This window comes from Camelus dromedarius, chromosome 24, assembly GCF_036321535.1.
Source record: "Camelus dromedarius isolate mCamDro1 chromosome 24, mCamDro1.pat, whole genome shotgun sequence".
In the NCBI taxonomy this organism is placed as follows: domain Eukaryota; kingdom Metazoa; phylum Chordata; class Mammalia; order Artiodactyla; family Camelidae; genus Camelus; species Camelus dromedarius.
In genome coordinates, this window is record NC_087459.1 from 17,931,243 (window position 1) to 17,958,670 (window position 27,428).

Genomic DNA, 27,428 nt, shown 5'->3' on the forward strand with positions numbered 1-27,428 from the left:
TAAGGACTGTTTTAACCAGAAGGGCCAGAATCAAAAGACAAGGCGAGGGCTGCAGCGCTGAGACCAGCGTGGAGACCGGCGCACAGAGGCTCTTACGTTGCTGATGTACTCCAGAGGGGTGAGACTGAAGGTGGGCAGGTCATCGGTCAAGGTCTCTCCAATGCCAGCTGTGCTCCAGCTCTAGGGGAGGAAGGAGAGGAAGCGATCAATGTCATAGCAACCGGGCAGCGCGGGAAAGCACCAGGTGCTGGAACACACAGGAAGAACACAGCATCCCCCATAGACATTGTCTGCTCAGAGCTGGGATTTAGGATCATAACCACATGGCAGACCAGGGATTTCTCTTCTCTAAGTCATCCTTTCTCTCTGCATCCCTGTAGATCCATAAAAGAGGAACCCCCACCTCCTCAACTCAGCTTTTTGATGGGAACGGATCCCTTCTGCTTACCTCCCCCAGTACGTGAAAGGAGGAACTGGGCATTCTTTTTTTTTTTTTTTAATGGAGGTACTGGGGATTGAACCCAAGAGTTGGATGTTTTTTGGTCTGAGTTTCTCCACTAGGTGGGGGCAACAGGTCAAAAGCCTCTAGGCACAGGGAGCCTCACTAACTCGGGGGTCATCAGTCAGCACTCTAAAGGGACGAGGACTCCCCAGAACCCTCCACAGAGACCATCTGTGAATCCCGCATCTTGGGACAGAGGTTGGGAAGCCCTGTCTGGTTGCGGGAATGTCCAAACCGCATTCGCCAATACTATTTTACTAAGTTTAAGCTGTTGCTTTTATCCCACCTGCTTTCTGGGTCTACTTCTCCGCTGATTCAGAACTCAAAGGGAAGGGGGTGAGGAGGAGTCTCAAGCCCCGCTGGCAGCCCTCTGTCCCCTGCAGGACCCCCGTCTGGAGACCTGCGGCACCAACGTATCTTCCTTCGTCATGGAAGGTGGACCTGTGCTATCACTGTGGGAGCCTTCCCGGCCTCCTCGACAGAGTTAGACCAATTACCAGCAAGCACGTGGTTGCAGAGTTCAGCCTGGAACACCTTTACACAGAAAATCTAGTTTCTTAATACTTACCTGAGTCACCCTAAAGCCAGCCTGGAAAACAAGGCCCTTTCTGGCTGGACTCTTGGAGTGACTCCCAAGGTCACGTTGTAGCTGCTCTCTGCAGCCACCTGATGCCCGATCTAGTTGCTTGATCCTTTAAGTAGCTTTCCGGGAATGTCATGACCACATCCACCCCTGGGCTCCCAGCCCAGGCCAAGCCTCCACCGTCCTCCCCCTGCTCTCCAGCACCAATTCGATTCTAACTTTCCTGCTCTAGACAAGTTCCTTTCTTCCCCATCCCTGCTCCTACAGTTTCTTAAACTCCTTGTTCTTTTCTGAGAATGAATCCTCTTTCCCTTCAAAATACCCTACTTTTTTTTAACTCCCACCCCGCAGGGATGGGTCACTCCAATCATCCACATGCACTGAGCACTGCATGCCAGGCTTTGTCGAGAGGAGACAAAGAAACAGACGTCTTGGTTCCTGCTCTCCTTGGGACACCAAGACCCTCTGACACACTCTCACACACACAGAGGCTTCCTCTTCGACATCTACACACACACATACACACACACAGAGGCTTCCTCTTCGACAGTTCTCAGTGGCAGATGTAAGATTTCACACAATCAGAGTTCAGGGGAGTGAGGGCTCAAGGTGGTCAGAGAAGGGACCAGCCACAGGATGCATGGGGTGCAGAGAGAGGAGGCTGGGAAGACAAGGCTCTACCTTCAACAAACAAATTGCAAGGGAAAAGGAGAGAGAGTAAGAGAGAGAGAGAGATGGAAAGGTAATCTGTAGTTCAAAAGAGATATAAAAGACATTATCAACGAATCCCAATGTGCAGAGCTAATCTGGATCCTGATTCCAACAGTTAAATCATGACATTTATAAGTCAATTAGAAATTTGAACACTGATTAATGATACTAAGGAACTATTTTTAATTTTATTTTTTAGGGGTAATTATGATATTGTGATTCTATTTTTTTAAGAGTTCTTACTTTAGATAGGGGGTATACATGAAATAGGACAGCCAAGAGTGGATCATCATCAAAGCAGGCTGATGAGGACATGAGGTTTATTATACTCTGCCCTGTACTCCTGCATATGTATGAAAATTTTCATAATCAAATTTTTAAAAGTAGACCATCACAGTGGGGAGAGTACAGCTCAGTGGTAGAGTGCATGCAGCCCCAGTACCTCCATTCAAAATAAATAAATAGATAAATAATAATAAATAAATAAATCTAATTACCTCCCTCTCCCCCCAAAATAGACCATCATACCAACTGTGGGGAGCCAGGTAAGAGGCTTGAATGGGGAGAGACAAAATCAGAGTGATGCTTTACGAAGATTCATGCAGCTACTCTGACGAGGATTGTGGGTGAGGGGGCAGGCAGAAAGCTCGCGAAGCAATTCAGAGATGATGAGGACTCAAATTAGGGCAGCGGCCATGGAAACAGATGGAGACAGATTTAAAAAGAACAATACAATCAAGTGGTAAAGTCTTGGCAAAGAGGGGCCCAGAGATGGAGCAGAGGTGGTACAGGCCAGAGAGGCAGAGAAAGGGGAGGCCAGGAGCCACACCAGGGAGGACGGGGGCAAGGGCTGAATCGTGGGGAAGGCCAGCATCACCGAGTGCCCCTAAAGGACAAGCCCTGGGGGCTGGGGAAGGAAAAGCTTCACAGGGGAGGCGGGAGGAGCAACGCTGGAGGCGCTCAGGCAGGCGGAGGGCAGAGGGCAAGAAGGGCCAGAGTGGAAAAGTACTTTGGAGTAAGGGTGTGACAGAGTGGGCTGGTGAGGGAGGGCCTTACAAAGCAGGAAGAGAGGGTGGACCTGAAGAGGTCAACAGGGAAATGGCCTAGATTATTTTTCAGTGGTTCAAAATGTATTTAAAAATTCCTTCAAAGGGGCTTTTCTATCCATCTGTCACCAGATAATGTAGGTAAACTTTAATAAGCTATTCAGAAAGGGAATAGAGTGTTGGTTTATATTCTTGTTATGTAAAAAGGGCAATACGATTTACCAGCCAACATTAAAAACAAACATTTAATGACCAGGGTTTAATTTTCAAAATCTTAAGGCCAAAGTGTTTGCCTTTGTATTGTGTGCTTTCTGGGGAACTCCTCCTAATCTCCAAGCTGCCTGCGTCCATTCCCAGCGCCCGCCCTCCAGAGCTGCTGCAGTGAGGCCTGCATGAGAAGGTGAGATGCAAGCAACCCTGGACCTGGCCTAACAGCGAGCATGGAATTCAGAAGCAGAGGGGAGAGGACAGGTGGGAAGGACCACCCCCGTCTCAGTGGAGAACTGAGACCAAATAACTGGGAGAATTAAGGTTTCAGAACAGAAGGTCAAGATTTTAACCTCTGGCAAGATACAAATAATAAAAGCAACCACATCTGGAGGTTGGGGAAGGGAGATGAGAGATGTAAGGAATGCTAATCCCACCAGCTTTCAGGGCAGGCAGAGCAGTATCTGTCTTAAACGGAAATGTGCTTAACAAAAGATAATGACTCCAAGGGGGAAAGGTATAGCTCAAGTGGGTAAAGCACATGCTTAGCATGCATGAGGTCCTGGGTTCAATCCCCAGTACCTCCTCTAAAAATAAACAAGCAAACCTAATTACCTCCCTCCCCCTCCCCTAAAAATAAAATAAATAAGACAAAATAAAACATTAAGAAAAAATGATTCCAATCTACCAGTTCTCACAATCTTTTCTTCTTAACCCTGGAGAAATCTTCTGGGAACTAGAATCTTTTGTGGTGAAGAAACTATTCTCTCAAGTTCAACCAATCCTTTGGTTTCATTTAATTTATCTTCTTTTTCTAGTTAAATTCAAATAAAATTTATACAGTATGCATTCTGTTTTTTTAAAAAAACAGCACATGGGTACAGTTCCACTTCTTCCTATGGATCTGTCTACCGACGCCTGCCCAGCCTTCGGCATGTCAGTGGGCAGGAGGAGATGTCCAGCCTAATGATTTCCAGGCGGTGGGATATTGAAGGGGTTTACTGCCTTTTGTTTTCTTTGTGCTTTCCTGTATTGCTTGGATTTCTCAGAAGGAATATACGTAATTTTTATTTTTAAAAATTGTCATAACTTAAAAAAAAAAAATGAGAATCACCGAAAGGAAGAGAACTGCCACTCAGTAAGCATCTACTCCGTGACAGCTGTTGTGCTAAATTCTATCGTATACAAATTCTCACTTAATCCTCACTTATGTGTATGGTGAAAATTACTCTATCCCCATTTTAAAGAGGAGGAGTTGAGGCTCACAGAGGAAGTAACGGCCTCAGCCACGTGACCCAACGAGACCACGTACGCGTGGTGCCCGGGTGAGCTGCTGGTCATCGGCATCGCGTCCGCTCCGCTGTGACAGCGGTGGCCACCGTCCCACCACCTCACACACGCCTCCGCCCTGCCCACGCTGGAAATGCAAAATCTGTTTGGAGTAGATATCGTGGCGTTTTGCATGAGGCTTGACTAGATCATACAGTGCATAAGTGAGTGGCCCAGGGCTCCCCGCCGAGTATGCTTCCCAGAGGGCAGCAGAAAGCAAAGGACTTCCTAAAAGGATCTCCTGGTTAGTAAAGGCCCATAACTGGATCTTTCCCAAAAGACTAAGCCGAATCTAGATAGACTTGAGGAGTCAGCAAGAAAGGTTAACCAGGCAGGGAACTGTTTCAGAAATCCCAAACGAAAGCTGAGATCTGAACCTGGGGAAGTCAGAGCCAGCAGAGGAAAAAAATGACTGACAGGCAGTTCCTTGAAAAGGAATCAGGACAACCAAAAAAAAAAAGAAGAGGGTGGCAAGGCAAGGAAAGTGAGAAGTTCTAAGAACAGCCACTCAGAAAAGGTACCCAGGACAGAGAAGAGCAGAGCCCCCCACGCCGCTCAGAACCATCAGATCAAAGCTGCGAGGCGCTGTCCAGAGTACAGCTCCGCAACCAAGTCTGCACAAAAGTCTGTGGCATGAAAACAGTCCAGCCTCACCAGACAGTTAGCTCCACTGGCCTGAGCCAGCCGATCCAGCGGCACGTAATCTCCCTGACTTCTCCCTGAGAGGACACAGCGACGCTGCTCCAGATGGTGAAGATTAATCAAGCGACAGTAATAATCCCTAATCCGCAAACAGCCTGAAAATGAAGCGTCGCAGCAACGACAGCTAAGACATTCTTGCTGAGCAATGAGTTGCATGGGAACAGTCACCCTGTACAGCGGGACTTCCAGCCTAGGAGAGTCAGAGGGGGCACCTCCCAAAGCTCAGGGAAGGGGTTGCTGAGCCCAGGGCAGAAGGGGAGCGGGCAGCGGCGAGGAGTGCGTTCTCCGATGCAGTCGGTGAGACACTCACATCCATCTTGGAAATGAGGAGCAGCTGCTGTTTGATGCGCAGGAAAACCGAATCGAAAGCCAGTTGGTGGGCCTGCTGGTTAAGGCGAGTCAGGGCCGCTCGAGATGCCGAGAGCAGGTTGTGGTTACTTGATCCTTTTTCCTGAGACAAGAAAACCCGGAAGGCAGGTTGTTAGGCCCTGAATCCAACCAAGGTATTAGCTAAACAGCTAAACATTTTGAAAAGCCACTGAGAGGAAAACAGGAAGAGGGTGCCCTGCAACAGTGTGTCCAAACCTGGCTGCGCCAGGAGCCCCTGGGAAGCACTTGAGTTATGGATACCCAGGCGCCACCACAGCTGGAGAATCTGAATCCAGCAGGGTTCTGGAGCCTGGAAACCTGTATTTTTAATTCACTTTCCCAGGTGACTCAGATGCATTGAAGCTAACACAAGCTCATGGATTGGCAGTTTAGGAAAACTTAACCTGTGACTGTCCCTCAGGGATAGAGGAGGAAGGGAAAAATGATCAGAAGTGCCCTGTTATAAACAAGAGTGATGGACAGAGCCCCGATTCCCAGCGAGGTCAGGTCAATTACACTCGGCTGGACACCAGAGTCTGAATAACCTGGGTGAGTCCCAGGGTACTCCAAAGAGCCTGAGAAAATACAGGGGTGGAAAACGCAGCCTTAGTTTTGCTATTATAAATGAACCGATTACAACAAACAGACATAAATCAGATCAGCAATAAAGATAAACAGTGTTGCTTTAACCTAATCACAGAAGCATGGATGAATGAACTTGCAGAATGGCTTCAAGAAGTGTTTGTCAAGTTCAAATGCAGCCTGTTGGTGGGTCACGGTGTAGAAGGTGGGGGAGGGCCCTGCAAGGGTGATGCTGAGGCCTCAGACATCCTGAGGCACCCTGTGCAATCACCTCCAGAGCTAGAGGCCCACCAGGAGAATTTCAGATTGGATTTCGTGCTATGGGGCCAACAGTATATCCTCTGCTCATCACCAAGAGGCTGACATTCAAATCAAACCCAGAGGGCAGGGGAGAGGTAAGGTGGTTCTGGAAAGGATGCCACGGCCCTCGAGGAACTCTGTGGCCATTCCCAGGGAGTATGTGGCTCATCCCATTTTGGGGGAGGTTCTCCTGCCCCTGGACCCCGGGGGCCCAAAGCTCAACATCAAGAGCAGCGAGCAGACAAACAAGAGTTTAAACTAAAGGAACAGCCAGGAGGAGTGCCACGTGGAGGCACTTGCACTAGACAGGCACTCCCAGCTTCTCTCCATCCTCACTCCTCCGCTGGGGAAGAGAAATGACGCCTCTGGCTGCTGGGCTGGACTCTACCTTTCCAGGTTCTGCCCACCAGCAGGCAGCACACGTTCTGGCCCCGTCTCTGTCACTCCGTACAGGGGACTGTCCCTGCGTGGGGCCAGGGGCCATCCAGCTCCGCCTGTCCTGCCGACGGGGCTACCTCCAGAGGGAAGAACAGCAAGCTCGCCTGGCTTCAGGTCTAGAGCCACATGCTCTAACTCACCTTCAGTCAGCAATAAAGCTCCATTTTCCCGACCCCTACAGCTGTATTTCAACTGGTCCCACCCAGTTTAGCTGATTACCATCTTAAAACCCCAACGTAAATGAGACAGAGATGTGGCGCAGGGCACACCACAGCCCAAGCCCCACATGCAGGGACAGGGTCAGGGAAAGCCTGGGTCAGGGAAAGGGTAAGTGACAAGGGAAAAGCTTTCATTTGCAAGAATGCCATCAGTCTGGTCTCATACCTTGAGGGTATAAAGTATTTCCATTAAACTGCCGTATTCGGCAGGGTTATCTTTCTGGAGGTAATTGTATTCTTGCCATGGGTTCTTGGCAGAGCTCTTCTTGTCTGTCAAGATGCTATCCTGAAAACCGGTCAGGCTCCGAGGGCTGTAGGAATCAGAGAGATACTTCCCAGCTGTGGACAAAATCCTGCAATGAAAGTGGTGACTGTTACACCCTGAGCTATTTGTATGGCAGTTTGTTCTCAGAGCATTCGGACTGCTCCGTACGCAATCCTGGGATAGCCTCATGAGGCAGACTGATTTAGGGTCCATTTTTTAAAGAAATGGAGATGTCCTTCATCCTTTACGAGGGAGCTGGACCTCAGGGGCACAATAAACACCAGGTGTTTTTATTTCCTATTTAACACTCATTCTAACAGAATATTCCATCCTCCTAATATGATGCCCAGCCTACAAGGGGGCTGTCAATTCACTACAGTCTGGAATACTGTGTCCTTTCTTTGGAGAACTTTCTTGCTATATGAGCATCACTGTTTGGAACAGTCAGAGCCAGGGGGAGCCACGGGGAGCCACCAGCTCCAGCCATCGTCACAGAGGCATCAGACACGGCAGCGGGACAGCTGGACCCCGGAGAACAGTGACGGCAGCTGCAGGACCTCACCCTCACGCACGCCGGGCCTGTGTGCTGTCTGTGTTCATGGACACTGTAAAGCTGACTTCTGTGGTTTAGAGGGATCTATTGAGAGAAGCTGGCACTTTCCAGAGGAAGAATGCCTTGAGGAGGTTCTACGGAATGATCAACTTCTAGTGCTGCTGGGGGAGTGGAGTCTCTGGCTCCAACAAGGATGACCTCCCCTGACAGATGCTGAAAATCTTCATTCTGTTTCTCCTCAGCCCAACTTCACCACTCAACCTATGCATTTCTATGTGTACAGAATTATGTGAAGCTATGTAGCCAGGAGATGAGGCATTGCAGTACATCCCAAGTGTGCCCAATTCCCCAGCCCCTCCTGAACAATAATTTCTTACGGAAAAAAAAATCACTGTTAGGTACTCGCTTTTTCAAACACAAATCTCATGTGTTTGTCCAGGAATGCCTGTACTAACAAACCAGCCCTGGGGACAGGACCTTCATCACAAGCAGCCACCTGCCTCTGCCATTCAGGTCAAGTTACAGTCTTCCCTGTTGCTTGAGCCTACAGATCATTTTGGATGGGTCTTTTATCTGTGAAACCAGGGCCTGCCCCTGCCATGGCCTTACTTCCAAGTCTTCCTTATTTCTGGTCTGGATCACAGCAGCCTTCCCTTCCTCTGGTCCTTCCACGCTCCACTCAGTCTGTCCTTCTACGGGGTTAATGGCATGATCGTTCCAAAAGGCAAAGCTGATTTTGTCTTTTGCCCAAAGATCCCTCAGTATCCACTCTCCTAGCAGTACTAGAAGTTGACCGTGAAAACACCTAGGCATGGCACCCAGGGCCCTCCATCGCTGGAGCCCCTGCATCCGTACAAAATTCCTGCCACCATGCCAACCACCCCCACCTAGCCCTGCAGGCCTTGTTCACATGTTCCCTTGATCTGAAATGCCCGTCTTGGTCCACCTGGGAAAATCCTAATCCTTCTGCAAGCACCAGTCCCAGGGGCGCCACCTCTGCCCAGTCTTTCCCCCCAGGAACTCAGTCTTCGGATCTCACCAGCCTCTCACCTCTCTTACAGACTTATCACAAGTTGTCCCATTTCTCTGCCACTAGATGGTGAGGCTGAAACACAGAGAGCTCTCGTCATCTCTGAATTCCTAGCGCCTAGCACGGTGCCTGAGACATGGCAGGTGCTCCTTAATTATTCTCTGAATGAGAGGGGACCCTGGGTTTGGTGAGGAGGAAGGTGAGAGCTGAGCTTTCATCTCCGCCCTCCGAGAAGTCAGCTGTCCTCCTCGGGGTTACTGCAACGGGTGCCTCAGTCTCGGGGAAAGTGGCATCAGTCTTCAGTTGAAGAAAATCGTTGTTGGGAATGTTCTGAGTATTAAAGATTACAGTTAAAAATGTCAGAGTGGTATGCTCTACAATAAAAACCAAATCTGACTACTTTTTACATGTTGGAACATATATAGCTCCAACCCCAAGGAACTAATGACATTTTCCCCTAGACTCCTCTTCATCCAGACAGTCACCGTTCAATGATCTAATCACTAAAATCTTATTTCCTAACATTGTGAACTAAACCATGCTGAAATGGACACTTGGTTTCCTCATTCATTAAGACACATTGTCTCATCATTGTAATGGGCTTCAAGCTAGGTCTTGGGGATACCAGATGACTAAACACAGAGCTTGCCCTCAAGAAGCTCGGAGATTAATGGGATTAACGAGTCTTTAATTAACATAGTAAGTTCACACAGAAGAGGGAGGGCCTGACATTACAATTCCATCCACTTCCTCAACTCACTTCCTTTTCTTGAAAAGCTGTTGCCCACTCCTCAGCCATGGAAACTTAGACATTTATTTTGTATTCCCCACATCTGACTGTCCCACTGAACTGGCCCCCTAAGACCTTGTCCTAGTGGCAATACCACTATTCCCAAAGCCAGTGATGGGCACCATAAAAGTACAGAGGAGCCACGGCAATCTCCCTGTATCTCACCCAACTTGCCCAGAACAAGAGAAGTCCCTGGGGTGACACCCAACTTGAGCTTGCTTTACTCAGCCCATAAATCACAAAATGATCCCTGTCAGCAGGCAGGTGATCTTAAAAGCCCAGTAGCCAATGTCATTCTTGTCGCTGAAGTAATCTGCGGTGTTTCGAGCTGTTGCCTCTGCGACCCAAGGGGAGTGGTCCTTAGTCGAGGTCTGGGTTCGACAGGTGAAATTGATAGGGAGATTAGATAAGCTTTATAGGCAGCGGCCACACGCATGGGCTCCCTGATGGGAACACAGATGGTGGCTGTTAAGTCTTTTCCCTTTCCAGACGCAGTGTTTCCAGAATGACGCCACCTCTTAAAACGGCTTCCTTGGCTACGCCCAATTTATTCTCATCTCACGCCAAGGCTCAGGCCAGGCTCTCAGCCTCTCTGGGCTGCAAATGCAGTTAGAGGGACTCAGCCTGCATCTATCATGTCCCGGGTCATCTTCTCAACCAGATCTTTCCTTTCCCCTTACAGTGTAATTTTCATCTTCATTGAAGGAGTAAGGCGAGTCTGTCTGTATGTTCTGCTTAAGGAAAGACATCTGATACCTACACAGAGAAACCCAAGTCTGAGCACAGACACTGATCTGTGAGGAAGGATGATGTGGGGGTGACACACACGCTCTGGATGCCTCCGCTGACGTCCAGGTTCAAATCACTGCCTCTCAGTTGCACTGCCTCAGACACAGCTATTTTCACAAATAATTTCTTTTACCTAAAAAGTTATTACCTGTGCCTCAAGGTCCCTTCATGTGTAAAAATGGGAGTAAGGGTAGTACCTACCTCTCTGGACCCCCTGGGAGGACCATTGAGTTAAGTCATGTAAAGTCCTTAATGTCAGGGTTCAATAAATGTGACTGGGGGTGGGGGTGCTGTTAATGTTTCTTCCAAAGAATTTTCAGGGTGAGTAGACTTTCCGTTTTTACTTTGTACGCCTGCAAATTTTAATGTTTGCAATGAGCTGGGCCCAGGCTGTAATTACTACTGTAATTAATAAAATAATAAGCTACATGGCCTTTCTTTCAAATATGTAAATGTCAAATTCTCAGACTTTCTTAGGGGCCCTTGTGAACCCAGACCTACTCACCCCTTCACCACAGGGTCCCCTCACCACACGTCTGTGTGCATGTGTGCGTGCATGTGTACGCATGCACGTGCGTGTGAACATGGGCACGCGCGTGTGTGTGTGGGAGTGGGGAGGGAGGAAGGGGGCATCTAAGATACTATTTACACACATGCCACCGTGAGCCTGTGGAGCTCTGGTCTTACTCATTCCAAGAAGTCACATGATTTCTGTTACGAAGAGCAAAAGCTGCCCGTTCTACCCCGCAGCAAGACCCTCCCCCTAATGGGAACCATCGTGAAAAATCTCGGGAATTGAAGGCAATCCGTGGGTTCAGAAATGAAGGAAGACAAAAAAGGGTGAGAAGAAGAAACGGCCAACTCAGAGCTCTGACCCCCGCGGCCAGTCTGACCTCTGGCCGCAGCAGCTCAGCCCTACCTCCCACCCGGACCGGGGGCCTCAGCTTTCATTTCACTTTGTACCAGGGCCAGAAATTCCCTCCTGCAGAGACGACTTTAGGACAACAAAGACTGATCCAAGAAAGAGGAGAAGGGACTGGTGCTAGGCCCTCACCCCACAGTCTCAAACAGACTTCTTCCCCTGAACTCCTGTAGAATGGAGAAGTCCACTGCACCAAGGCGATGGGAGATTACACTTAAAGGAAGAAAGGACATGTGGGAAGCTGAAGTCCTTTGAGGGGAGAAATGGTCTGAATGGGGCCACTTCGGGCAGGGATCAGGACAAAGAAAGGGTGCAGAAGGGACTTTTCCTAGGCCTGGTCCCAGAAATCCTCCTTTGACACACACCCCTTGGGTAGCAGAGAATTCTGCTGCAGAACCCAGAAGGCGGGCTGGCTGGGATAATCTGGATTCTGTGGGCTGGCCCAGGGGACTTCACCACCACTTACAACACCATTTCTATGGGGAAATGTATTCTGACTCCCAATAACTGACTTACAAACATGTAGTGGGAACCTAGCGGGAATCTAGCCTGTTCTGGAGACAAACTTCCATATCTAACCAATTATGTGTCTGTTGTCAAGTAGATCAGAGCCTTGCTCTGTTCAGGTGCTCAGATAAATTTTTTTCTCTTTTTTTGTAGAGGGAGGAAGTAATTAGGTTTATTTTTAAAGGAGGTACTGGGGATTGAACTCAGGACCTCGTGCATGCTAAACATGCACTCTACCACTTGAGCTGTAGCCTCCCCGCTAGATAAATGTTGAATGATGACAATACTGACACCTCATATCCTAGGTACAGAGAATCCTCGAGTGTCCGTGGTGTCAGGCTATGCTGGGTATCCTATCACGTTCTTCCCCAAGAGCCAGGGACCCGCCCACAGTCCTCTCCTACCTGTTTGCCAGCTGCTGCTCAAAGTCCCCGCACTGCCGCAGGAGCTCTCCACAGGTGGCTATTATCCTGAACAAAACGAAAAGCACTTCAAGTTCAAGTATCTGGAATGCCGACTTTACAGGACAAACATTGTCTCATTCATAAAAATTCTAACTATTCACCCCTTTTGCTAGAGTGCTGGGTTCTGGGAAAGCAGTTTAACCATTTGATGGCCTGCCTAAAATGTTTCATTAATTAGTAATTCCTGGAAAAGGTGAATGCTGGTGCCTTCCAATACCGTCCTGTCACGGGCCTCTCTGCTATGAACCACAATTGTACACGACACGATCTCATGTAGTTTTACATTTCCAAAAATCCTGAGGCTGCTTTTGGGCTTTGCCCATAAGAAAATGGGTTGGAAATACTTTGTATCTAAAATTTGAAAAACGAAAATTCATTATTTAACATTTGTGAGAGCCTGCTATTTGCCAGGCATACAAGGGAAACCTGTTTTGATATTAGAATTAATATTTCTCTCTGGTCACTTTAAAGGCAGATGAAGATTAATCCATTTTGTTTCTCAGAGATAAGCCTGAACGATCAACATTTCTGAACTTAATAATCCTTTAATTTTCAAGTAATTTTATGCTGACCTCATACTCCAGCTACTGAGTCCTTCAACACCAAACTATAATGTCAGGACAAATCCAAGGATTAAAAACATCTTAGGTCTAGTTAACTTTTAACTTTCTCTAAAAGTGCCTAGCATCACCAGGGTATCTAGGCATTCCATCATAAGAAAGGTTTATGAGAAAGTGAAATATTCCACTCACCTCGGGTGTAACACAACAACCTGGTGCATAATATTTTCTGGTATACTAAGCCACCACAGCTGATAAGGGGTATTAGCATCTAGAACATTAGATTTCATCAGAAAAATAAAAGCCCAGACCGGAGCCCACGAGGAGATACTCCAAACAGCCCCAGGAGGTCCTGGATTTACGCTGATTAAAGTCAACCTTTGGAGGGCCTGGACCTGCCCTGCCGTGGGCCCCCGCACTGAGACCTACACAGGCGGCAGGCACCCTGCACGCAACACGCAGGCCAGGGGTCAGGCAAGAACTGTAAGTGGGGAAGGAGCCTTTTCAGAATGTATACCGGTGAAGAATGGTTGTAAGGAAAAGAAACTTCCAGACTGCTTTGTACTTCAGGTCGATGGTATACTTTTGTCAGACCACGCAGGAGTGGAAGAACCACGGCACAACAGAGAACGCACCCTTAGTTAACCGGGGGCTTCGGCCACCCGCCCCCCAGGGACCGTGGCCTTGGGAGGACGCGGGCCCAGTGCTTCCAGAGCTTCTGAATTTTACGTGATGTTGGAAAGCAGGGTTATGTTCAATCTGGCTTCTACGTGTTGGCGACTAATCCAAATTTTGTTAAATGTTATGATCAAACAAAACCTGCCGTTGGTCAGATCCGGCCACAGGCCGGCAGTCTGCACTCTCTGGCTAGACACATCAGGGCCAAACTCCTCAGGCCCCTGCCAATGACACTCCCACCAGACCTCAGGGCTTAGGGCAACAGAGTGTCTACCTAGTGGCCCACAGAAACAGGATCCAATCAGCTGTGGGTTTTCTAAAATAAAAGCTCTAACTTATTTTAGGTCTGTAAAAATTACAGGCTAAAAGAAAAAAGAAAATCTCAAACCAAATATAAAAGATTTACATCCCTGAGGAAGATGAGTTCATAAAGGACTTTTTAAAATATTTTAAGAGCAAGAGGTGTCTTTTTTGGTGTTTGGTTTGGTCTTTTGTTTATTGGCTTGTTTTCAGAGTCTAAAGTATTTGCTTAAAAAAAAAAAGCCAGTGAAAGAGAAAATCAAAGAGAATCCCTTCAAAAAAACCCACACTTACCATTTTTATGTATTATATTATGCATGTTTATGCTTAGTACATTAGGCACACGCTTAATTATAACCCCCACTTTACCTAATGGAGTTCTGAAAAGCTGTCCAATCTTCTTGAAAAAGGGAGTTGGGAGGAATATCGTCCAGCCTGCACTTCTTCCGTATCGAGTGGAGAGTGCTGGTGAAGTCGGACACGTACCTGTGGGGAAAGGAGAAACGGCAGCGGTGGGTCATAAACTCCTCAGACCTAGAGACACCTGTAATAGACGGCTTTGGACGAACTGCTAATGACCTTAAGAGCACCTTCAGAGGCTCCTACTGAGGGCTGGCTCTACTTATAAGCTCTGACCACAAAAAGGCCTCTCTGTCTTTCCCACCAGGCAGAGCAGCTTTTTTTTTTTTTTTTTAACATTTTTTATTGAGTTACAGTCATTTTACAATACTGTGTCAAATTCCAGTGTAGAGCATAATTTTTCAGTTATACATGAACATACATATATTCATTGTCACATTTTTAATTTTTCACTGTGAGCTACCACAAGATCTTGTATATATTTCCCTGTGCTATACAGTATAATCTTGTTTATCAATTCTACACTTTGAAATCCCAGTCTGTCCCTTCCCACCCCCTGCCCCCTTGGCAACCACAAGTTTGTATTCTATGTCTATGAGTCTGTTTCTGTTTTGTTTGTTTGTTTTTAGATTCCACATATGTGCGATCTCATGTGGTATTTTTCTCTTTCTGGCTTCCTTCACTTAGAATGACATTCTCCAGGAACATCCATGTTGCTGCAAATGGCATTATATTGTCAGGTTTTATGGCTGAATAGTATTTCATTGTATAAATATACCACATCTTCTTCATCCAGTCCTCTGTTGATGGACATTTAGGCTGTTTCCATGTCTTGGCTACTGTAAATAGTGCTGCTATGAATGCTGGGGTGCAGGTGTCATTTTGAAGTAGGGTTCCTTCTGGATATATGCCCAGGAGCGGGATTCCTGGGTCATATGGTAAGTCTATTCCAAGTCTTTTGATGAATCTCCATACTGTTTTCCACAGTGGCTGCACCAAACTGCATTCCCACCAGCAGTGCAGGAGGGTTCCCTTTTCTCCACAGCCAGGCAGAGCAGCTTTAAGGGGAAGAGGACAGCCAGCGAGACCAAGACTCCGTGACCAACCAGGTGAGAGAGGATGCTGGTAAACTACCCCTTCCTCCTAACTGACACATTTCTTTGGAAGCTGATTCAAAGAACGGCTTTAAAACATCACGGTCCCACTGTAATCCCCAACTGTCACCTGGGATGCTATAAGGCAGTTCACTGACATCCTGGGCACCTGTGCAGCATTCAGATTCCTGAATTTGGATTAAACAGCTGAGCTCCATGGTGGGCCAGAGCCTGACTTTAATGATGCAGGAGCATGAAACTGGATTCAAAACTGAAAACCGAGCCTCACATCCTGTGCTCTTTGCTCCCACCTACACCACATACTTTCCTTTGTAGCACCCAACACAAGTATAACTAAATAGCTTACTTAATGTGTGTGTTTAATGTTTATTGCTGTCGCTAGACTAGAAGCTCTGGGAGAACAGGACTGTCCCTCTGCCGCTCACACCGTATCCCCAGGAACTAGCACGGGGCTGGCGTAATGAATGAAAGACCCGCACTGCAGTCTTGAGCAAGTACCTGGGTGTCTTCGGGCCTGTTTCCTCATCTTAAAATGGACTTGATGACGTCTTGTGCATTGCCTCACATAGCTGTCATGATGACAAAATAAAGTAAATGAAATAATACATACGAGAGTTCCCTGAAGAGTATAAAATGAAAGCGGATGTGCTGTGGTATTGTTTTCAAGGATGTACAGAAGTCCCTTAGCATCTGTGAGGGGCTGATTTCAGGACACCCTTTTCTCCCTCCCCTGCGGCCAAGGCTGTCAAAATCTGTGGATGCTCAAGTTCTTTACATACAAATGGCACAGTATTTACGTATAACCTATGAACATCCTCCCATGTACTTTAAATCATCTCTGGATGACTTATAATACCTAATACAATGCAAATGCTATGTAAATAGTTGCCAGCATGTGGCAAACTCAAGTTTTGCTTTGTGGAACTTTCTGGAATTTTTTTTCTTGAATATTTTCGATCCACGGTTGGTTGACTCAGCAGATGTGGAAACTTGGATACAGAGGGCCAACTGTATAGTTCCTGGAACATGAATGTACGAGCACATGTCCTTGGGAGAGGGTGGCAAGGACAAAGGTGGGTGGTCATGTGCTCTAGAGGCCAAGAGGCTCCCTAAAACCCATGACACCGGCACACATGACAAGTCTCACCTCTCGCCCTGCCCAAACCACGAGCCCTAGTGAGGACAGCGGAATGTGATGACCAGGGCGCGGCCAAGCGGAGTGAGTCTGAGTGGTGCCGAGAAAGGCCACCCAAAGGAGCAGGCGGAGGGACGTGCTGCGGTCCGCTCTGCCGAGGACAGACGCTGCTGTTGCTCTCCCACCGCAGGCCTTAAGCTTTGAAGTTGACAAGCTACACAGCCAAAATGCCACCAAGGCGCCCTCCCTTCGCACCCAGAGAGGTGACAGCTTCCCTGGGGAATCAGTCCCTGGGGGACTCCAGGACACACTGGCAGGGGACTGCTGAGGAACACAATTGTGCTTTAGCTGTAGAAAGGTACACAGCTGTGTCACCACCCTGCAACCATGACAAAGACGAGACGAAGTATCCACCATCCAACGCTGCACGTGCTCTGCAGAAGCCCCTGCGACAGAGTCCCCGGGACGGTGAGCAGGCCGCAGAGCACCGGCGGGGGCGGGGGGGACTGTTTGACTACAGCATGGCTGGCATGTGACGTGTGTATCACATCATGTCTTTATCATGTTTGTCCCCAAACCTTCCAATTCTCTCTCACAATAAAGTGTCTCTACCACGTGAGACCCACTGTGTTAGGTGCTTTAATTACATGCTTTTACTCGATACCCACATCCACCATGGACAGGAGATATTGTCACCAGCAGTTCACCCAAATAAAAGACACTGAGACTCAAAGAGGGGCACTAACCCATCCCAAGACCCCAGCTGGTAAGTGGCAGAGGCAGGAACTGAGCTCGAGGGGCTCTGACTCCTGGCCCAGGCTCCTGTCACAACCGTGAAGCCCCTCACTCTGACACTTTGGCAGCGCTGTGCTCTGTGGCTCCACCCACTTCCAGTTAGGTCAGCCTCCTCCTGTCCCCTCTGCATCCTCCACCCTCCTTCCCCTGCCTTCCTGAACGCCATCCGCGAAGCCTCCCCACTCCTGAGCGAGGTACCGCTCGAACCCTGTGCGAGTTAGCATCACCCTGATTTCCCTCGACTAGTTTCATAAACACCAGCTGTTTTGGTAGCTTCATGATTTACCTTCCCTTTCAGGGAGGGTGATCTGGTTTCACCAATTATCCTTCTGCACAGTTTGAATTTTTAATGTTTTTTTTAATTGCTTTTTAAAACTAAGTAATTAAAGCAATCAAAGGAAGGACTAAAAGTGAAAAAAAACAGATAAGAGCTGGGAGGTGCAGGGACCAGGGAGAGGACCAGCCTTGAGGAAGCTCAGCTCCTCACTTTTCAGAGCTGGGAGTCAAGACATAGCAGTGAAATGTGATAAACAAACAAACAAAGATCTTCTTTAAAGTCTAGAAAGAAGAATGAGAAGACTAAAAGCAAAATGTTTAAAACCTGTGACTCCTGAGGAGGACTAAGGAGGGGAAGGAGAAAGATTTTCACTTTTTTATACCTTTTCATATTAAAAAAAAAAAACTGGGGGACAGTTATGACTCAGTGGTAGACTACATGCTTAGCATGCATGAGGTCTTGGGTTCAATCCCCAGTACCTCCAGTAAAAAAAAAAAAAAGTAAATAAATCAATCAATCAAATCCTTCCACCCTCAAAAAAAAAAAAAGAAAAAAGAAAAAAAAAGTAATGAGATTTAAAAAGATATAATTCCTAAAAGCACTACTTTTGTTATTTTATAATAAAATTTTTAGATCTCAAAAAAAATTATTTTCCATCCACAAAATCCTGGTTGGTGGCAGAGAGAAGGAGGTAAATTTTATTTGATTAAACTTGCTGCTGTTGTTTCTTTCTGTGGGAACGCGTCCAGGTGCATCGGGCCCCCCCTTCATCTGCGAGCAGAGCCCGAGTCCTCGGCAGCCCTGATGCCTTCACGCGAGCTGCCCTTGGAAGGTGCAGGCTGCCCATGGCAACAACCAAGAGCACCGGGTCCAAGGACCCTCAGGGCTCACTGGGCCATGCTCAGTATTTCTGGAATGACAAGAGCTCCCTAAACCCACGACAGCAAAAGAGCATTCCGTTCAATATGAGGAATTTCTTGAGACTCAGGGCAACTTCATCCTAGAACACAATCCGTTGGAGAGCCTAAGAATGTATTTGTCTGTAAGCTAGAGACTGAAGCATCTAACCTCCCGAGGGCTGTAACACCTCAGATGTATAGGTCAGAGAATCCAGCCTTATGGTGATTTCTTTCTTTCTCTTTTTTCTAAGTAAAGTTTGGTCTTTCTTTCTTCTAACTGCTTTATTGCAATATAACTCACATACCACACAATTCAAGGGCTTTCAGTGTAGTCACAGAGTTATGCGGCCAGCCCCACAATCAACTTGAGAACAATTTTCACCATCCCAAAAAGAGACCCGATAACTTTCAGCAGTCATCCCCTGTCTCCACCAACTGCTCCCCTGTGCCCAGCCCTAGGCAACCACCAATCTATTTTCTGTCTCTATAGATTTGCCTGTTCTGGACATTTCGTATAGATGGAATCACATAACGTGGTCTTTTGTGACTGGCTTCTTTCACCTTAGCAAGGTGTTTATATATTTTTTATTTTATATTTTTAATTGCACAAGAAATACGTGAACTTATGTTCCTTTTTAAGAAAAATCAGAAAATAATAAATAAACTAAATCCCCTAAGACCACCACCTTAATCCCTCCCCATCTCCCCAGAGAAAACCGGTGTTTTGAGTCCGCTGAGTAACCTTCCACATCAGGCTTCAGCAAACTTCCCCTGTTAAGGTCCAGATATTTTAGGCTTCGAGAGTCACAAGCTCTCTGTCCTAACTGCTCAACTCTACCTTCATAGTGAGGAGCCGCAGGCCACAGGTGAGTGAGTGGTCATGGGGGCGCTCCAATAAAACTTTAACAAAACCAGACGGCAGGCCAGACTTGGCTGATGAGCTAGAGCCTGCTGACCCCTATTCTGTAGGAATACACAATGCGTTTTAAAGTATCAAAAAAGGCACTCTTGGTTTTTTTGTAAATGAAGTTTTACTGGAATAGCTATGTCCATTCATGTTATGAGTTGTCTAGGCTGCTTTCACGCTACGAAGGCAGTGCACTGTCCGTCTCTACTGACCGTAAGGCCCTCAAAGCCTAAAATAGTTACCATCTGGCCCCTGGTAGAAAAAGTTTGCTGAACCCTGCTACAGAAAATATACCCTACTTTTTGTATGTTCTCTTCACTTACTGTGTGAAATTCTATATACTATTCTGCAACTTGTTATTCACTCAACAGTATATTCTGAGATCTGTCCATACCGTTCTGTGTAGATCGAATTAACAACTTAGCTGCCACATAGGGAACTCCCATTGTAGGAATATACTGTATCTTATTTAGCCATTTCCAAGCTGATGGACATTCAGGTTGCCTCAAATGCTCTACCATTACAAACACTGCTGCAATGAACATCCTTAAAAATCCCCCCTTGAAGTATAAAATAGAAAAACAACAAGTTTATACTCTTTAGCACAGGGAACTATATTCAACATCTTGTAGTAACTTATGGTGAAAAAGAGTATGAAAACGAATATATGTGTGATCATTTATGACTGAAGCATTATGCTGTACGCCAGAAACACTGTACACAGCATTGCAAACTGACTATACTTCAATAAAAAAATATGTATATATATACAGGAATCCCCCCACCTTGGGCTCAGGTGCAAGGGCCTCTCCAGGGTTCATAGCAGGAATGCAGGACATACACATTTTTAACTGGGAGAGACATCGCTTTCCAATGACGCTGGCCCTGACCCCAGTGCCTGAGTCTTACTTGGCAAAGAGGGATTTCAGAGCTGTCAGCAGGCCACAGGTCCCCAGGCCATTAGTGAATCGGATGCATCTGTCAACGGCTGCAGACGCCAGGCCAAAGAGCTTGTTCACAGAGTGGCTCAGCTCCTGCACACAGTCAATGACTTCGCCGTGTTCCTGGTCAGCAAACAGAGACAAAAAAAAAGCTGCCTCAGACTGAAGAACAAACGAATAGACAACATTAAGATGGGGTGGGGGGCTTCAAATCTCCTCATTCATGGTAAAATCACTGAATAGGGCCGTGAGAAATGCAGTCCCAGACTGTGACAGCCGTCGAAGAGCCTGACCTAAGGAAGAAGGGTCTCAGCGGCCAGTGAGAGCCCAGAAATTAACTCCTGGCCAAAAAGCATCATCAAATCCTTAGTCATCTTTATTTTTTTTTTAATCCCTTTCCCCCTTTCCTGTGATTAAGATGGCATCTTTCCCTCTGGCTCTCAAGCTAGGATTTGAATTCTCCGTATCACACACACCAAAAGAATGTAGTGAGAGGAAAATGCTTCCTTCGGGGGCAAGAATGTAACTGAAGCAGAACAGACTTCCTAAGTGTGTTCCTAGAAAACGGAAAAATGGCAGGAGGCAGCAGATTTTAACTACCGTGGGATCTACTCTTAAACGTCAACTTAACGTCATGCGAGACAGCCTTAATATCTGCGATGGACATGACCTCTGTTCCCCTCTGGTGCCCACCTGGTGAACCCGGCCCTAGAGCACAGTCCAGGGACGCGCAGCTCCTGGGTCTGTTTGCATACCTGCCTTTTTAAACAAAAGACTGCGTAACAACAAATGACTGAATCAGGGAGATGATCAACTTACTCCTGAGAAGGTTTAAGCCTCTCGTTTTGCTAGACCATTCGTTATCGGGGATTTTATATAAAAAACTGGTAGCGTATCTGTGGTCTCATTTTACATTTGGACTGCAAGGGCCCAGGAAGCTCTCAGAGCCCACTTTTTGCACACCTGTTCCTACTCTGCGTTCCTGACGGCACCTCACACCTTCCGCAGTGCATCCCACCCCCAACCCAACGCCTGGCAAACAGAATGACTCCTCAGTGGCCACTGCCAGCGTTGTGACATTACCAACGGCACCGCACTGATCTGGATCAGGAGGTTGCTCTCTTCCATGTCACCATACTTCAGCTGGTAGGGTTTGTACGGACCGTACACAGCATCCACCAGTTCCATGACTTTCACCAGGTTGTGCTCATCTTCAGGGAATCAGAAGTTAAAAGCAAGAATGAACAAAGAAGTGGAAATTAACTGCTGAGAAACAAGAGGTGAAAGGAATGCCACTGGAACTTTTCCTATTTCATCTTAGGGGTGATCACATTCTGTTCATTTGCTTCCATCATTCACGGAAGCTGCAACCATCATGTCAGTAAAATTTTCTGACACATTTACGCTTTGTGTAGTATTTGCCGAAAGCAGTATTAAAGATACCAGCTCCCTTAATCCTACAACCCGTCAGAGTCAAGAATCTCTTCTTCAATAATGTCCATCACCAGTGGGAGGAAGGCAGCCTGCTCCTGACCGTCCCTTCCTTCCACTCTGCTCCCGCAGGAAGCAGGGCCTCAACATTCTTTAGCTGCTGGGACAAGAGCACCCACATCCACTGTGCCTCTCCCACAGCCGAGACCTGACCAGTGAGTGTGCCAAAAACACCTATGAATCACCAGGAACTCGAACAATAAACACACTCCCTGGAATGTCCGAGGTAATTATACGTGAATGTAATTAAGGAGAATAACTACTAAATAAACCAAGTTAGTGAGACACAGCAGCCGAACGGCAGAAGCAGGCCTTCCTGAAGCGACTTCCTGATTTGACAGCAGCCTTTGTCATGAGGTCTATATGACTTAAAAGTTTATGATGCTTTTGACGTGGATGGGAAACAGCTTGGGGAAACATGGAACACACACTGTTTGCCCGAATGGGAGTGAGGAGTGCTTCACTCTCAGACAGCAGCTGGGGAAGGCCCATTTTCCCTGTAGCCACTCTGGGTCCTAACACAGCATCCCTGCCCTGAAAACCCTGCTGCTGTCCTATCAAAAAACTCCCTCTAATCCATTTGCTCTCTTAAACCTACTTTTTAGGTTGAACTGTCTGAGGTTCTGTGATGCTGTGAAAGGGAAAGGCTGCTACCCTTCCAACGTAACTCGCTGCCAACTCGCTGCCACGAATGTCTGCCTGCCTCTTGTACGTCCTAAGCCCCTACAGAAGTGTCTGTCACTTCCCCAGAGTGCGTGAAGCACCCAGGCTGCACTGGAGCTAGGTAAATATATTAAGCACAATTATTTCCACAATGGCAATGTTTTCATGGAAAAGGTTTCCATATCTGTTGAGAAGGAAAACAGTGAACCTTTCCATTTCTGTAAAATCAGTCATCTGCAAAGGCAAACAAACTCAGGCCCCAGAAGCTTCGAAAAGAGCAAGTGAAGACAAGCCAGGGAGCTGGGAGGAGGAATGCTTACGTGGGTGGGGGAGCAGTGCCATCTCCAGCCCCTTGGCAAAGTGGGCGGTGGCGCCGTAGAACTCCAGCAGCCTGACGAGCTCCAGCTCGGGCCCAGCCCGCTCCACGCCCGAGCTCAGGCAGACGGGCAGAGAGGGCACCAAGGCCCCCAGGGTCTGAATCAGCAGCACAGTCACCACCTCGTGGGGGTTCTTGAAAACCTGCAGGGAGAGGGAGAGGCATCGGCGCTAGCGCAGGGGGGCATACCTTCTAAAGAAGCGGGCTCCTGGATCGCTCAAAGGAAGCCCTCCGAGAGCTGGAAAGTGGGCTGTCTAGTCAAGAGCTGTAAGCCCCAAGCTTTCCTCACCGCCAGCGCGAACAGGCTCAGAGAGCCAAGTAAACCAGCAAGACTTGCACTTTGTCCAAAAAATGGGCTACTTCGTGTCTATCACTGGCCCCAAGTGCCTAACTATTTTTAAATCTATCACGTATAGTAGCTAGATGGTCACCAAAACTTGGCTAGAGAGAAGACGAAATGCAGAAGTTGGGAGGGTGTGGACTGGGGCGGGGGGGGGGACAAATGGAATTAAAGACAAGCAATTCACAGAATCGGTTGGAGGACTTTTAAGCACATTTGCAGACTAGCCTGCAGCCACCAATCCCCTTGACACAAACTTTCAGTAAGATGGATTTATCTATTTTTCTGAGGACCACCAGGAATAGCACATCCAGAGCCTTTTAGAGTTCACATTCACTTAGTCATTAAGAGATGTTTTTCCCATTGTATATACAACAGATCTCTTAGATAAAACTTGAAAAGTGCACACAGTACATTTAGGGGATTCTTGCAAGCCCCAGTGTTGATTAAATGCTTTTTTATTATAATGTAACTTAAATATGTACAAACATGAAACAAGATATAAGACTGTTCTTATGTAACACTAAGGGCAAAAGAAGTGTAAGTTTAAAAATTACAAAATCCATAAATTCAAAGTTTGATTAGAAAATATCTTGAGATGAATGGAAATGAAAAAGGGATACAGAAAAAGCAGTGCAAAGGGGGAAATTTATAGATGCAAACGCATATATTAAAAACGCAGAAACATTTCAACAATAACCTAACTGTACAAAGTAAGGAACTAGAAAAGGAAGAAACTAAACCTAAAGCTAGCAGAAAAAAAGGTTACAATGAAGATTAGAGCAGAAGTAAATGAAATAGAGAACAGAAAATCAATAAAGAAAATCAACAAAACTAGAAGTTGGTTAGTTCAAAAGATTAACAAAACTGACAAACCTTTTACCTAGATTGACTTAAAAAAAAAAAAAAGAGAGAGAGAGAGAAGACTCATAGTACTAAGACCAGATACGAAAGTGGGGACATACTATCAATTTTACAGAAATAAAAAGGAAGATAAGAGAATATTATGAATAGCTGTATGCTAATAAAGTGGATAACCTAGATGACATGGACAAAAATTCCTGGACATACGACTCACTAAAACTGACTCAAGAGGAAACAGAAAACGTGAATAGATTATTCTAGGAAGGAAACTGAATCAGCACTCCCTTAGGAAAGACGAAGATGTTATACTCCTTCTAAACTGCCTCTCTCATCAATAGTATGATCTGACTGCCTCCGCACAGGTTCCTCTGGGTTCAGTACGCTGGCCCTTCCCCGCGGCGTGTGATGAGGATTCTCACACTGCCCCGTCTCTATTCATACTACAAACGATTGAGGAAACACCAAGTTGGCGACGGCATTCGACAGGACTCACGTGACACCAGTACTTCCATCATCTAAGTATTAAGTTCGTCTCTTTCTCTCTTCATTGGGGTACCAATGAACACGGGGTACCAATGTGACTATTGACACAAATTCACCCACTGAAATTGCACGGCAGCAACTGGTTATGAGGTGGTCAAGGTACACGATCCAAAATATGCTTACATTTTTTTTTCTTAGGTTATTACCGAAGTCGAAAACAAAATTTTGAAATTCTCATAGAGAATTCACAAAACATCAGTGAACACCAATTTGGTTTAATGAACATCACTGCTGGAGTCTGAGAGAAAGAAACAAGAGAAAATTCGAACCTAACCCAGTAAATACCAATGTGACCAATTTAGCTTTCCTGAGCAGCAGCTTCCAGCCCTCTACTGGATGTCACCATTAAGCTGAGCCACTCTCACTTGGAATTTAAAAATGTCCCAAATTGGCATTCATTATTTTCCCACTGACCTGCCCAGGCCTGTTTGTCTCAGCTTCCTCTTATTTCTATCAGGAGCATCTGCATCTAACTAGGAAAAAAGCCTCCCTTTTCACTTTCCTTTCTTTTGGTCCCTTTATCAGTTACCAGGTCCTCACATCTGTTCTTTTCTGTTTTCTTTTTCAGTTTTATTAGGTAGAACTGTTACAATTTGACTGTACATATACAATGTATTGCATGTAAATACATATACACAATATACTGCACATATTTTAAAATTTACATATATGCACTATTCATTGTTTCTTTTTTAATTAATTATTTATTTATTTATTTTTAACTTTTTTTATTGAGTTATAGTCATTTTACAATGTTGTGTCATATTATTCATTGTTTCTAAGAACATTTAGAGCTTTAGTGACACCAGCACTTCCATCATGTAAGTATTAATAAAATACTTGTGGAATAAAGCCAACCACAAAATAAGAATTAATTCAAAAAGATACATACACCCTGCTATTAACAGCAACATTATTTATAGTTGCCAAGATACAGAAGCATCCTAAGTGCACATCAATAGATGAATGGTTAAAAAAGATGCAGCATATAAACGTAATGGAATACAACTCACCCAGAAGAAAGAAGGCTATTTTGCCATTTGTGGCCCTTCATTTTTTTTTTTTCACTTCAAAAATCAGAATTTTATAACTGGCATGAACATTCCCATTGCATCAAAAACAACAAAAAAAAAAACCTAGAAATAAACTTAACCAAGGAGGTTACCTATACTCTGAAAACTGTAAAACACTGAAGAAGGAAACTGAAGATGATACAAAGAAATGGAAAGATATCTTGTGCTTTTGGATTGGAAGATTCAACATTATCAAAATGGCTGTACTACCCAAAGCAATCTACAGATCCAATGCAACCCCCGTCGAAATACATTTTTCACAGAACTAAAACAAACAATAATTGTTCATTTTTTAACTGGATGCCTTTTGCCATGTTACTCTCACCATCCTAGACAAAGCTGCCTGCCTGTCTTTAAATCTTTCCTCATCAATTCACCACTCCACCTACTCACCACCAACAAATTTAGTATTATTAAGTGCTATTTTAGAATTTTTCTTACATTTTAAATGTTTCAGTATTGCAAGATTCAACAATTAACATTTTGCCACAATTGCTTTATTTTTATTTCTCTCTAAACCAATGGAAAGGTAATCACAGATATCATGACATGTCACCCCTAAATATCTCAGCATGTATCTCTTAAGAATAAGGCCATCTCTTCTATTACAGCACCACAACTAATCACACACTTGATGTAATCCTTTTTACCTGCTATGGTCCATGTTCAAATTTCCTCAACTGTCCCTTTAATGTTTGTGATAGCTTTTTTGGTCATCGTGCAGAATCCAATCCAGGATCATGAAATGATATTTAGTTGTCATTTTCTTGTCCCCTTTAATCTAAATAATTCCCTGCCTTTTTCCTCTTCTATGATACTGATATTTTTGAAGAGTCTAGGACAGTTGTTTCCAAAAACAGTCTCTAATTTGGATTTGCCCACATGTTCCTTCATGAGAGCATTAGGGCTAAGACTTTTTGGCAGGGGAACTACGTAGGTGACGTTCTGACACCAAAATCACTCTTAAAACAGGAATGTCATCATTCTCCCACACTGTCCCAGATGCTCGCTATCTTCTAGAGAAAGCCAAACCCTTGTCTTGAATTCAGTGTTCCTCCACTGTATGTTCCCATCCCTCCACACAATGTTGCACCAATACAAACCCTCCTCTGTCTCCATCCAATGTATTCTCCTCATGATTCCCAAACATAAGAGAACCACAGAGACCTGTAGATATCACCCAGTCCAACTTCCTGATTGGACAAAGAAACATTTTACTACAAGAAAGGAAGGGACCAAAGGAGGAAAATGAAAACTATTCTTGTCTAGAAAAAGAAATCCTGACTCCTCTCCTTGTACAGTGAGAAAGGACTGGACAATAAGTAACTACTTCACTCATCTCCCACGTAAACGACCTGAGGCGTTGGAGGAACAGACTAAATGACTCTACACCAAAGAGCTCTAACTGGTTGGTCAGCTGGAACTGTCGACTATAAACTTCATAGTTCCAGCTGACCAACCAACAGGTCCCGTATACTCAAAGGTGTCCCCTTTCCCTTAAAGTGAGCTGGCAGAAGGGAAATGCTCTGGTCTTTGGCCAAAGAACAACCAAAAAGCTCACAGACTGTAAGACCAAACTCAACAACTAGGGCCACAGAATCAACCTAAACAGCTCACGCAGAAACAATCTGAGCCTACCTCAGACTGTACACAAAAATTAATTCAAGATGGACCATAGAACTAAATGTAAAACCTAAACAAGCTTCTAGAAGAAAACAAGAGAACCCTCCTACACTGTTGGTGGGAATGTAAACTGGTGCGGCCAATATGGAAAACAGGATGAAAGCTCCTTAAAAAACTAAAA

At 45.9% G+C, this 27,428-nt stretch overlaps 1 protein-coding gene across 2 annotated transcripts in view; it reads right to left on the reverse strand.

Moving 5' to 3' along the window:
- COG7 (component of oligomeric golgi complex 7) overlaps nt 1-27,428 on the reverse strand; it is a 59,199-nt gene that overhangs the window by 9,828 nt on the left and 21,943 nt on the right. For both annotated transcript variants that reach the window (XM_010986918.3, XM_064478518.1), the window contains exons 7-14: nt 22,749-22,947; nt 21,358-21,485; nt 20,243-20,397; nt 14,215-14,331; nt 12,248-12,313; nt 7,154-7,340; nt 5,391-5,531; nt 97-180 (exon numbers count right to left, since the gene is read on the reverse strand). In XM_010986918.3, coding sequence (XP_010985220.1) covers nt 97-180; nt 5,391-5,531; nt 7,154-7,340; nt 12,248-12,313; nt 14,215-14,331; nt 20,243-20,397; nt 21,358-21,485; nt 22,749-22,947 — 1,077 coding nt within the window. The remainder of the gene's footprint in view (nt 1-96; nt 181-5,390; nt 5,532-7,153; nt 7,341-12,247; nt 12,314-14,214; nt 14,332-20,242; nt 20,398-21,357; nt 21,486-22,748; nt 22,948-27,428) is intronic.